The sequence below is a fragment of the Kogia breviceps genome, chromosome 9 (assembly GCF_026419965.1).
Source record: "Kogia breviceps isolate mKogBre1 chromosome 9, mKogBre1 haplotype 1, whole genome shotgun sequence".
Classification (NCBI taxonomy): domain Eukaryota; kingdom Metazoa; phylum Chordata; class Mammalia; order Artiodactyla; family Physeteridae; genus Kogia; species Kogia breviceps.
This window is the reverse complement of record NC_081318.1, coordinates 112,603,755-112,617,742: the sequence shown is the minus strand read 5'-3', so window position 1 is coordinate 112,617,742 and position 13,988 is coordinate 112,603,755. Positions and strand designations below refer to the sequence as shown.

The 13,988-nt window shown below is 33.5% G+C and overlaps 1 protein-coding gene across 1 annotated transcript in view; it reads right to left on the bottom strand.

Annotated features, from left to right (window-relative positions):
- Positions 1–13,988, bottom strand: part of ZPBP (zona pellucida binding protein) — a 97,496-nt gene that overhangs the window by 38,610 nt on the left and 44,898 nt on the right. Inside the window, exon 6 of the mRNA XM_059074706.2 lies at positions 12,111–12,187. Coding sequence (XP_058930689.1) covers positions 12,111–12,187 — 77 coding nt within the window. The remainder of the gene's footprint in view (positions 1–12,110; positions 12,188–13,988) is intronic.

Sequence of the window (13,988 nt, the reverse complement as noted above, 5' to 3'; positions counted from 1 at the left end):
TTGAATAATATATGGATGGGCATAAGAGCAAAAACAAGACAGCTCTTTGAAATTAAATGTACTTTCAGAAAGGTACTCTAACAATTAAATGTTCTTAAAGAAATGTACTTTAAGAATCTTTAAGAAGCATATCCTGACACATCTGCTCCACTCTTTAAATAAAGAAAAATTAGGTTTAAAGATGGAATACAGCACACATTAAAACTTCTAGCTCTGTTTCAAAAATCAAATTTACAAAATAATTAAGGCATAATTCTGATCTATAATTAATTACCTTTTTACTTATAGTAATTATTCTGGCTTGATTCCTAAAAGTAACAAGAAGCTTATACTTTTCAGTGGCTGGTAAGCCTTACCTGGTAAAGCATGAGGTATGGTCATGAGTTCACACCCTCTACAAGCTAGTTAGTTCTGCTCAGTTCTCCTATGCTCACCTGTACTCCTCATGTAATCAGGAGCAGGGGTAAATGAAATCGTGCTCATCTATAACCACTAATGGTGCATCTCAATCTACTGACTTCTCCAGATACCTTACAAATTACATCCTTCCGATGAAAATTTCTATAAATAATTGTAAAAGTGTTTTTCAATATACTGTATTCAACTCATTCTATTACTGAATTGCTATATTTTTACAGTCTAAATGGTTTTCTTGTACTTCTAATAAATTCTGTCAAATTTGCTATTTACAATTTTGGTTAAGGAAGTGCTTATGAATTAATTAGCTACTAATCTGGTATCCAATTAACTATATTTAAATGCAAGACTACAAATAAAAGTATCAGGAGACATGATTATAATCACTTGGCTTCCTGACACCCTATGCAGGAAAAATAAAGAAAAAAAAACAATGAAACTATACCTTGCAAAACCTGACAAGAACAAAAATTATCATGTATATCAGATTCCTGTTTCCTGTTTTCTTTCTAAGAAGGAGAATGAAGATAAATCTCTTATTTGATAAAAATGGAAAGAAGGTAAGAAATTATTTGAATCATTGACTAAATTTTTTTAAAATAATGAGTATGTTGATGGTTGACATGGGGTTAATTATTTGTACCAAACAAAGTGTGAAACTGAAGAAATCTCTGAGTTGGGTAAAGATTAAAGATTTTAAAGTAAAAATTTTTGGACAAATTTGGATGACATAAGAACAAATCATAGTTATAGAAATTCTTCATAGATTAATCACCTGGTTTAAGATACAAATAATTAATACAACTGAATAAACATCAGATTGCCTGGCCCAAGCTACTCCTCCCTTCACCCACCCACCCCAAATTTTATAGAATTAGTAAACATATATGAAAGGAATATGTTCTATAATTATTGGTTATTGATTACAAGACTAGAACAAGAAATCATTACCACTTCAACAATAGTTTGTAAACTATATAAACTTCTGCATGGAGAAGCTGAACAGCTCACTTTAAATACCATAATATGCTCAACTGATCATGACACATTAGGTACTAAAAAAGGTGACTAGGAAGGCTTAATATGTGCTCTACATTAGTCCAGCAAGTGATGGGAGTCCTAGGATAGGCAAAAAATGTCATACATTATACATGACCAGAGTTGAATTGGAGCTCCAGTATCTATGAGGGGAGAATTCATTATGTACCAGGTGTTATGGACAACACACTTTTAAGATAGAGTCCATTGGAAACCTTTGGTTAACACCTATATTGGGGGAATCTCTTTGGAAAATGACTATAGTCATCAAATGGGGCTGGAATTAAAAAGACAAAAAACCCCCAAAAAAACAAAAAAGGAGAGGCTTACAAGTATCTTGGATGAAATGGAAAGAATTGTGAATTTGCATAGAAAAGACTGGTAATCTCAGTGCTCAGTGAACAAACGAGAGGTAGGGTGTCCAGATCTTGCAGGACGATGTCCCAATGAAGAACTTTTTAAAAAGTTTAGAACAAAAACACAAAGTTCTCCCTCTCGTGGTAGGAACACCAACATGGATGATGTACACTCACTCATATCAGTAAAACAGGCAGAGAACTATAACATAAAGCTCAGTTTCAAAAAAGAGCCAAAGGGAAGAGGAAGAAAGTAAAGGGTTATATAATAGTTTGAATTTTATGAAAGTTGAAATCCACTCCTAAGAAGCATAATGAATCCCAGAACTTTAGAATAAAGAAAAATTTAACTTTGCAATGTAGTCTACTTCAGTCCTGAAGCAAAAGACAAAAGAATCGACCCTTCACTCAGCATTGTCACTGAAATGGTAGTTGCTCCACAAGAAATGAAACCTGTATTAGAAAACCAGATTTTTTAAAAGAAAGAATAAAGATAAATTATAATTTAGGTTTTGAAATTATTAGAGATTTAAACTGTCATATTAAAGTTTTTTAAATAGTATATTTCTAATTGAAAAATAGCAAGCAGATAAGATAGGAGAGGAGAGAAATGACATTTAAAAATACAGAAAAAGATTTCATATTTACAACCATATGGTGCACTAGATAGTCTGAAAAATCATCCTACTAAAAATCACCTAACTGAACATTACAAAGCAAAGATATTGTGTACCTATATTTCAACAATAAGAGAGGAAGAAAAATGTAGAAAGGAAAAAAGGAAGACAGGGAGAGACAGAAAGAAAGAGAGAAAGTTGCTAAAAATGAAAATTACAAACCTAATATTAGCTGAGTCTCTATTTCATTTCAAGTCAATCTGAGTATTCCAGTATTTGTTATAATTTAACAAACAAAAGAGCTATTGAAAAAAGGCTTAAAGCTGTTAAAAACAAACAAAATAAACAACCAAGAAAGACTCTAAGTAAAACAATGGAGCAGGAAAAGAAATTCACTTACAAAAGGGAAATAACAAGAAAGCCTCTCAATAGAGTAGGGAGGGGCAGCAGGAGGCGGTGATGGAGTGGAGGAATGGGGGAAAGCAAAACTCCTCTGTGAATTCCTACACGATGGTCTGCTTTCAAAGTGGGTGTGGGGTTTTGTTGTACTTTCTGTGCAGCACAAGATCCCCAAGTCAGAAATTAACATAAAAATTTGGCTTTGATTGAGAACAACCATGGAACATGAGGCAAAAGCAAACATAGTAACTTTACAGAAAAACACACACAACCTAAGCCAAAGGAGCTACATCTACTGATAAAGGACTGACAAACATGACTTATCAGCCAGAATTATGAAGCAGAGGATGAACTAAGAAACAACAGTGGGGTCAACAAACTGCCAAATTAGACCATCAAGAAATTCAGATAATGGAGCTCCAGTGACCTAAAATAGCAAAAAATGATATGAACTATCCTTAGAACACATGAAGACATAAAAGTGGTATGAAAACACAGAAAAGGAAATTTATATCACAATAAAAGAAAAAGTATATTTGAAAAATTACCTACTTAAATTACAATTAATGAAGGGAATAAAAAATGGAGTGAAATTAAAAACTCAGTGGACAGACTGAACATCAGATTAGGCCCTGCTGGAGCCAGAACAATTAAATGCAATAAATAATTGAAGAAATAACTCAAAATGAAGAACATATTTTTAAAAAGAAAAAAAAAAGTAAGAGAGAGGTGGAGAAATCAATGAGGTAACCTGAAGCATACTAAATGGGAGTTCAAGAGAAGCAAATGGGACAACAGGTAATTTTCAAAGGTGTTCTGGCAGGAAAAATTTCCAGAACTGATCAAAGTAATGAATCCTCAGATTTCAGTGGAACAATAAACATAGGAAAAAGGAAAAATACATGATAAGGAAAGACTGAGATGCAAGAAGAAATCGTAAGAAAAGAAATGGATAAAACTGTGGGGAAATCTAAACAGACACTGACATTCTGAAACAATCTTAATAATAAGTGAAAAATTTTTAAAAAACTAGAATACTAGAAAACAAAACCTTGAAAGATGAAAACAGGTCATAAGAGTTAAAGGTCTTTAAGGCTTTTGTACTTTTTTGGAAGGTACTATAAACTAAGTAAGTTTGGGTTCTGCTACGAAGAATATGATAAAATTTGAAACAAATCCAGAAAAAGAGTGAAAAAAAAAAACAAGAAAAAAGTCAGTTAAAAAATGTTTAATCAATCCAAAGAAGATAGGGAAGGAGCAAAACCAGAAGAATAGAAAACCAGGTTAAATGATATATATAATAGAATGATAAAAACCCATCCACATAAAGCAGTAGTATGATTTGAAAACAATAAAGCAATAAACAAGACTATAAAACATTATCATTCTTTAAAAGGCACAATCATCCAAAAGAATAAAAGGAAAAAGTTACAAGAGATGGGACAAATAGAAAAAAATGGAAAAATGGTGGATTTAAATCCAAATCATTGATAATTAAATTAAATGTAATTGGTCTAAATATTCTAATTAAGAGGCAGGGATTATTAACTTGATTTGTTAACTATATCCAAAAAGAATGCTGTTAGCCACAGGGCAGAATAGGAGATTCCAGTCTTCACTGCACAAAAACACTGATTTGACAACGATTCAGGGATGAAAATACTTTTTAAGAACTCCTGAATATAGTAGAAATGTTCCAGCACCCCCAAGGACCACAAAACACAAGATAAAACACACTGAAAATGGTAGGAGAAACTGTTTCACTTTGACTGCATCACCACTTTCCCAGGTCACCAAAACTCAGCACCCAGAGAGATTCCTCTCGACCACAACTTCTCCCTCAGGGGAAGGAAAATGCAACATGAAGGTTTGTCTTTCCCAAGCTTGGGGTCACTTCCCATGCGGACTCCTTCTGGAGGTCTACTTCTCTCTTACTGCACCTAGAACTCTGAGGAAATTAGCATGGCCGAATCATTTAGAGAAATCTGAGAACGAAGAAAAGGGGTGGAAACTCATGGCACCTGGCATGTGTGCCCTGAGAGCTGGCACACAGATCTAAGCAGGCGGTATGGAAGCCTGCAGCAAGTTAAACTCTGCAAAATTTGGTGAAGGCACACAAACCCTGAGACTGTTCCTTCAGGAGAGAGGAAGAGAGATGGAGCTTGCAACTCATGGCTCAGAATCAAGGGCACTTCCGTGGGGAAAAGAGAAAGGTGACTCTTGGGGCACTGGCATGACTCTGCAGACTACAGAGAAGGAGCAAACTCCAAGGCATCCCCTTTAGGAGGGAGGGAGAGAAATGGAAGATGCATAAAAAGCCTTGGCATTTCAGGCACTGCCCTCAGGAAAAATGAGTGGTTTGCTCTTAGCACCTGATGTGACTCTCATAACCTGACATGGCTCTGTAGGATTGAGAGAAGAAATAATTTTAAGACATCCACCCTAGGAAAAAGCAAGACTTGAGGAGGTGTAGCCATAAGAAAGGTAAGAGAGACTCCTAGAAACTCTAGTCTGGTAAAGATCATTCTCTCCTGAAGCCAGACCATAAAGTTTGGAAGAGGAAACTTTTCTTTAAAAGCACAGGCACTAATTCCAGCATGCCAGGATCACAAAGAAACAATAAAACATGATACCATAGAAGAAGAACAACAACAAAAAGCTCCAATAACCAGCTACAAAAGCCAAAGATATGACGATCTATGAATTGCCTAAAAAGAATTCAATATAATCTTAAAGAAACTCAGTAAACTACAAGAAAACACAGACAAAATCAAGAAAACAATGTGCACATGTGTATGCGTGTGCGCGCGCGCACACACACACACATACATACACACAAAACCCAAGAAGTACAACAAAGAGATACAAACCATAGAAAAGAACCAAACAGAAATTCTAGTTTGAAAAATACAGTGATTGGACTTAAAAATTCAATAGAGCTTCAAAGGTTGACTCAATCAAGCATAGAAAAGAAGCAATGAATTAAAAGACAGATCATTTGAAATTATCCAGTCAGAGAAACAAAAAGAAAAAAAGAGTGAAGAAATTCTATGAGACTTATTTGATATCATTACCTAAATCAATACATGCACTATGGAGTTCCCTTAAGAAGAGAAAGAAAAAGGACTAGAAAGCTTATTTAAAGAAATAATACCAAAGAACTTTCTAAATCTGCAGAGGGAATGGGCATCCAGATTCATAAACCTTAAAGAACACCAAATATGTTGTACTAAAGGGAACTACACCAAGAAACATTGTTATTAATTTGACAATATTCACAAAGACAGAACTATGAAAGTGGCTAGAAAAAAGCAATTCATCAAATAAAGGGTACCCCCAAACACAAATAATACTATCAGTGATTAGAAGTCAGTGGATGTCTCGGTACAAAGCTTTCAGGCTAGGAGAGTACATAATGATACATCCAAAGTGCATAAACAAACAAAAAAACTATGAAACAGGAATACTATACCTGTCAAACTGTCCTTTGAAAATGAAGGAAAGATGAAGAGTTTCCTAGAAAAACAAAAACTGAAAGAGTTCAACACCATTAGAAGTCCCAGCATCTCAGTGCTCTGCCCAAGTGAGTGAACTGACTTACAAGAATTGCTAAAGAGAGTTCACCAAATGAAATGAAATGAAAGAACACTTAACAGCAACATTAAAAAGTATAAATCTCACAGAAAATACAGACTAATGTAATACTGTAAGGGTGATACATAAATCACATTTTAAACCAGTATAAAAGTTAGAGACAAAAGTATCAAAAATATAAGTATAAAAATCTGTAATCAGATGTACAACATGAAAGATGTAACTTGTGACATCAATAACATACTGTGCAGGGGAGAGTATAAGTATAGACTTTCATATGCAATTCATATGCAATATAGACATGCATATGAACTAAGTTATCAGCTTAAAGTAGACTGTTATAAGATTTATATGTAAGCTTCATGATAACCAAAAAGAAAATATCTTTAAAAAAGAGAAAGGAATCAAAGTGTATCAATGCACAAAAAAGTCAAATAACAAAGGATGAGAGCAACATTGGAAGGAACAAAAGAACTACAAACAAACAGAAAATAATTAACAAAATGACAATAGTAGGCCCTTACCTATCAATAATAACTTTAAATGTAAATAGATTAAACTCCCCTGCAAAAAACATGACATGGCTTAATGGACAAAACAAGATCATCCAACTATATGCTGTCTACAAGAGATTTAGTGTAGATTTAAGGACACTTATAAGCTGAAAGTGAAACGTGGAAAAAGATCCCATGCAGATGACAACCAAACAGAGCAAGGGTGGATGTACATATATCCAAAAAAATCACCTTAAAATAATAAAAAGCTGGGCTTCCCTGGTGGCGCAGTGGTTGAGAGTCCGCCTGCCGATGCAGGAGACACGGGTTCGTGCCCTGGTCCGGGAGGATCCCACATACCGCGGAGCGGCTGAGCCCGTGAGCCATGGCCGCTGGGCCTGCGCGTCTGGAGCCTGTGCTCCACAGCGGGAGAGGCCACAACAGTGAGAGGCCCGCATACCGCAAAAAAAAAAATAATAATAATAATAATAAAAAGCTGTAATAAGAAACAAAAAAGGTCATTATATAATGATTAAGGAATCAATTCAACAGGAAGATATAACATATATATACATCCAACATCAGAGTATATAAATATATAAAGCAAACACTGATAGAGCTGAAAGGAAGAATAGACATCAATACAATAATAGTAGGAGATTTCAATACTCCAATTTGAATAATAGATAGACTATTCAGACAGCAAATCAATAAGGAACTACCAGACTTGAACACAATAGACCAAATGAACTTAACAGATCCACAGAATGTTCCATGCAACAGCAGAAGAAAATGGATTCTTCTCAAGTGTATACAAACATTCTCTAGCATGGGTCACAAAACATGTCTTTATGAATATAAAAATATTAAGCTCACACCAAGTATATCCTCCAACCACAATGAAGTGGACCTAGAAATCAAAAATAGAAGGAAAATGAAACAATTCACAAATATGTGGAATTTAAACAACACATCCTGGGACCACTGAATAAAGACAAGAAAATATCATGAGACAAATGTAAACAAAGACACAAAATACTAAAATTTATGAGATAGAGAAAAAGCAGCACTATGAGGTAAATTTCTAGCAATAAAAGCCTACGTTACAAAAAAAGAAAAATATCAAATAAACACCTACCTTTACACCTCAAGAAACTAGAAAAAGAAAGACAAATTAAATCCAAAGTTAGGTGAAGTAAAGAAGGAATAAACACTACAGCAGAAATAAATGAAGCAGAAAACACAAAACTAGAACAATGATGAAACTAACAGCTGTTTTTTTTAAAGATAAACTAAGAAAACAAACAATGAGCAAGACTAACAAAGAAAAAAAAAGGAAGAAGACTTAAATAAAATCAGAAAAAATAAAATCAGAAATGGAAGAGGAGAAATTACAACTGATGCCACAGAAAGAAAAAAGATGATTATTTTCTTTCATAAATATTTTCTTTTATAAATCATAAAAGAGGACTATTATGAAAAACTATATGCCAACAAATTGAATAAGTTAGAATATATGGCAAATTCCTATAAACATACAAAATAGAGAGGCTGAATTCAGAAATAAGAAAAAGACAGAAAACATGAACAAACCAATAATAAATAAGAAGACTGAATCAGTTATCAAAAACCTTCTAGCAAGGAAAGCTCCAGGACCAGATGTCAACATAGATGAATTCTACCATATATTTAAAAAAGAATTAATACCAGAACTTCTTAAACTTCATTCAAAAAAAATAGAATAGGGAACACTTCCAAACTCATTTTGTGAGGCCAGTACCACTCTGATACCAAAAGCAGACAGACACCAAAAGAAAAGAAATTTATAAGATAATATACCTGATTAACATACATACAAGAATCCTCAACTAAATACTAGTAAACCAAATTCAACAACATATTAAAAGGATTATATACCATGACCAAGTGGGATGCATCTTTGGGATGCAAGGATGTTTCAACATACACAAATCAATCATTAACAGGATGAAAAATAAAAATCATATGACTATCACAATAGATGTAGAAAAGCATGATTTCACATCCATTCATAATGAAACTTCTCAATAAAGTCGGAATGTTAGGAACTTGCCAAAATATAATAATTAAGTCCATACAGAAAAATTCCACAGCTAGCAGCACATTCAAAAGTGAAAAACTGAAAACCTTTTCTCTAAGACCTGGGCAAAGAAAGGATGCCCAGTCTTGCTACTTCTATTCAATATAGTACTGAAAGTCCTAAAGAGAGCGATTTGAAAAGAAAAACAAATAAAAATCACCCAAATCTGAAAGAAGTAAAATCATCTGTTTTCAGATGAAATGTTCATATATGCAGAAAACCCTGAAGACTCCACAAAAACTCATAGAATAAGCAAATTCAGTAAAGCTGCATGATACAAAATCAACATTAAAAAAATCGTATTTCTACACACTAGCAAGAAACTATCTAAAACGGATATCAAGAAAATAATCCCATTTACATGAGTACAAGAATAAAATACTCAGAAGTAAAATTAAGTAGGAAGATGAGAGATGTGTACACTAAAAACTAAAAAATATTGATGAGAGAAATTTTTTTAAATAAATAAATGTAAAGATACCCTACATTCAGATGGAAGACTACTGTGAAAGTGTCCAGAATACCTAGAGGGATTTAGACATTCATTGCAATTTGCTTCCAAATCCCAATGGCATTTTTTCCAGAAACAGAAAAAAAAAAAAAACCCAAATTCATCTGGAACTACAAAATATCCCAGTCAAAGCAATTCTGAGCAAGATGAACAAAGCTGCAGTCATCACATGTCCTGATTTCAAATTACATTACAAAGATATATTGATCAAAACCATATGGTTTTGATAAAAACCATAAAAACAGATATATTGTCCAGTGAAACAGAATGGAGTAGCCAGAAATAAACCCACACATATACTGTCAACTGGTCTTACACAAGACAGCCAAGAAGACACAATGGGGAAAGGATAGTCTCTTCAATAAATGGTGTTGGGCAAACGAGTTTTCCAGATGAAGAAGAATGAAATCGGACCCTTATCGTCTACCATACACAAAAATCAATTCAAAATATATTAAAGATTTAAATGTAAGGCATGAAACTGTAAAATATTTGGAAGAAAATATCGAGAAAAAAAGTCTGACACTGGTCTTAGCAATGAAAACTTGGATATGATACCAAAAAACACAGGCAACAAAGGCAAAAACAGACAAATGGGATTACATTAAACTAAAAAGTTTCTGAACAGAAAAAGAAATGAACAAGTAAACAACAAGGCAACCTATGAAATGGGAGTGTATTTGTAAACTTTGTATCAGATAAAGGGTTAATTTCCAAAATATATAAGGAAGACATAAAACTCAATAGCAAAATAATAATAATAATAAGCAAATGATCTGAATTTTAAAATAGGCAAAGGAACTGAAGAGACATTTCTCCAAAGGCATACAATCAGCAGGTATATGAGAAGATTCTTAACAGAACTAACCATCAGGGAGATGCAATAAAAACTGCAATGCACTATCACAACACACATGTCAGAATGACAATTATCAGAAAAACAAAAGACAGAAAGTGTTGGTAAGGATATATAGAAAAGGGAATCCTTATAACTTTATTGGAATAAATGTAAATTGATGCAGTCACTATAGAAAACAGTACGGAAGGTCCATAAAAAATTAAAAATAGAATTACCATATGACCTAGCAATTCCATTTCTAGGTATATATCCAAAGTAACTGAAATCAGGGTCTCAAAGAGATATCTACACTCCCATGTTCACTATTCACAGTAGACAAGACAAAGAAGCAACCTAAAAGTCCATCTGTGGTTGAAAGGATATATAAAAAACTGTGGCCTATAAACATAATGGAATCTTACACAGCCACAAAAAAGAAGGAATTCTAAGGACATAGTTGAACTCAACACCACCATGAATCACCTGTTAAAACTGACTTCTATAGACTGAGTCATATGACATCAGAAGAATACACATTCTCCTCAAGCTCAAGTGGAACATTCACCACGACAGACAATATTCTCCACCACAGCACACACTTTAACAAATTAACAAGAACAGAAATCATACAATGTCTGCTCTCAGATCATAATGTAATTAAACTGAAATCAATGGAGATTAAACAACACACTTCTAACACATGGGTCAAAGAAGATATCTCAAGACAAATTTTAAAAAGTATTTTAAAAATTTTAAATTTCAACAAAATATTAACAAAATTTGTGGGGTATACTAAATAATAATTAAAATAGTACTCATGGATTAAGAAACAGAATTAGAAAAATAAGATTGCTTTCTGTCCTCAATGCCCTAAAATTCAACTCCTATTTCAAAAGTAAAGGAAAAACTATATCCCTGGGATGAGAGGTAACCCCTACAGAAGTTTTTTAAATGGAAATATCTGGTTATATATAAATAGATGATTTAAACTACATTTCAGGAGGCTTAATAAGTACAAATTAAGAAATCATCCTCCTGTCAATTTCACTGGGCAAAAGTAATGGATACTGACCTATAAATATGCATTACTTATGATTTTAACAGAAAATTTTCACAACCATCAAATGTAAATTACATTGTATTCCAAATATTTTAAAATATTATTTTTAATAAAGTGTTCAGGGTCACTGAAGAGTAATCTGAAGTAGGGAAATCTGCCATAAATTTACTGAGCATGAATAATATGTTAAGTATAATGAAAAGAAAAAACTAAATTAAACTGCTGCTGGACGCTACAGCATAATTTTCACCCTAAGCATAGATACAAGATGCTGAGTATAGAGCAATGTGAAAACAGCTAATAAACAGTATAGATCAAATTTATTATTTAGGATTAATAACAGTAACATGGAAAGAATTCTTCTGGATTATTAGTTATAAATTAATTTGCAATAGCAAACAAGGCCATATAAATGGGAAAATCCTATTGCCTAATACAATCAGTTACAAAATGCTAAATTTCAAAGGATTTCATAAAAATATTAACTCCACTAAATCCTTGTCATTTATTATTTGATGTTATTTGATGAAATTTTATTTTTATTGTTGCATTCCCTAAGTGTGTGTGTTGGGGGTGGTGGTGGTGTGTTCTATAAAGACCTAAGATGCTTACTCACACCCTGGGCATGTTCACCATTTCCTCTTTTTTCTCACCTCACATAACATACCTTAGATAGTCTTTTGGAAGATTCACAACTATGGTCTGCACATGGTTTGGGTCCTTTTGCAGTGTCTAGAGATGAAACTGAGAAAATATTTTATATTTTTTCATGGGTCTAATCTACTATATCACAATATTTAAATTGGCTTTTGAAATATAAAATAGACCATGTGTCTAATATTTCTATTCCACTAAAAAATTAAGCAATTTTCCAAATGTTAAATCACTCTTTTCAGCCAAAAATCTAATGTAAAAATTTATCTTATATAAATCAGGAAAACCTATTGCAATGAACTTAAGAGTATGTGGCAATTGACATCATACAATTTTTAACAATGGAATTATTTTGCCTTTTGTACCATATATATGTATGTATAAATGTGTTTACTCATTCAATATTCTACTTAACTCTACCCATATAATATAGCATTAGTCATTTGACTAACTCAATTCTTAATCTCTACCAAGAGATAAATGATTATAACAATACTGAAAAGAGAATGAGGTTGGACTACAGTAGTGGCCATGGTAACTAAAATGATGAACAGTCATATATGCATGCATTCATTTACCTATTTACTCAATAAGTAATTATGAGCATCTATTACATACTAAGAGTTATTCTAAGAGTCTGAGACACATAAGTGATCAAAATCTACAAACTCCCTGACTCTTTGGAAATTATATTCTAAGGCAGAAAATGAGAATAAACAACAATACATAAAAACAATAAACAGTCATCATTACAGAAACATATTTTGTGATAAGGTGATAAGTACCAGAAAAGAAAGAGCAAGGAAAGAATCCTATAACCTGCAAAACTGTACTTCAAGAGTGAGAGAGAAATGAAGACTTTCCTAACTAAACAAGAGCTGAGGGAGTTTGTGACCACCTGATCTGCCCAGCAAGAACGGCTCAGAGAGTCCTGCAGGTGAAGTGAAAGGATAATAGAAGGTAACGTGAAGCTGCATGAAGAGAAATAAAGACCTCAACAAAGGTAAGCACACGGACGACAGAAGCTGCTGTTACTGTCAGATTGGATTGTAACAGCAATTTTTCTATACATGACTTAAGAGTCTAATATACTTAAGAAAAAACAATTGGTCTAAAGGCTAGTATTACTGTAACTTTGGTTTGTAACTCCACACTTTGTTTTCTATATAAATTAAGAGACTAATTCATTTAAAATAATTATTAGTTTATATTTTGAGGCACACAATTTATAAAGTGGCAAGTTTATGTCATCAACAACTGAAAGAGGTGGGGATACAGCTGTTAAAGGAGAGTTTTCATATGGTGTAGAAGTTAGGTTGGTATAAATTCAGATTAGAGTGTTATAAACTTAGGAATGTGAAATGTAATTCCCAGGGTAAAAACAAAGAGAACAACTATAGAATATACACAAAAGGAAATCAAAAAGATTTCAACATTTAACTACAAAAAAGTCAACTACACAAAAAAGACTATAATAGAAGGAAATGAGGAACAAAACTGCTATAAAGCATAAAGAAAACAAGTAGCAAAATGACATAGGTAAATTCTGCATTATCAATAATCATTTTAAAAGTAAACGGATTGGGGACTTCCCTGGTGGCACAGTGGTTAAGAATCCGCCTGCCAATGTAGGGGACATGGGTTTGAGCCCTGGACCAGGAAGATACCACATTCCATGGAGCAACTAAGCCCGTGTGCCACAACTACTGAATCTGCACTCTAGAGCCTGCGAGCCACAACTACTGAAGCCCGTGCTCCCTAAAGCCCACGCGCGACAACTACTGAGCCCGCGTGCTACAACTACAGAAGCCTGCACACCTACAGCCCATGCTCCACAGCGAGAGGCCACCACAGTAAGAAGTCAACGCACCGCAATGAGTAGTAGCCCCCG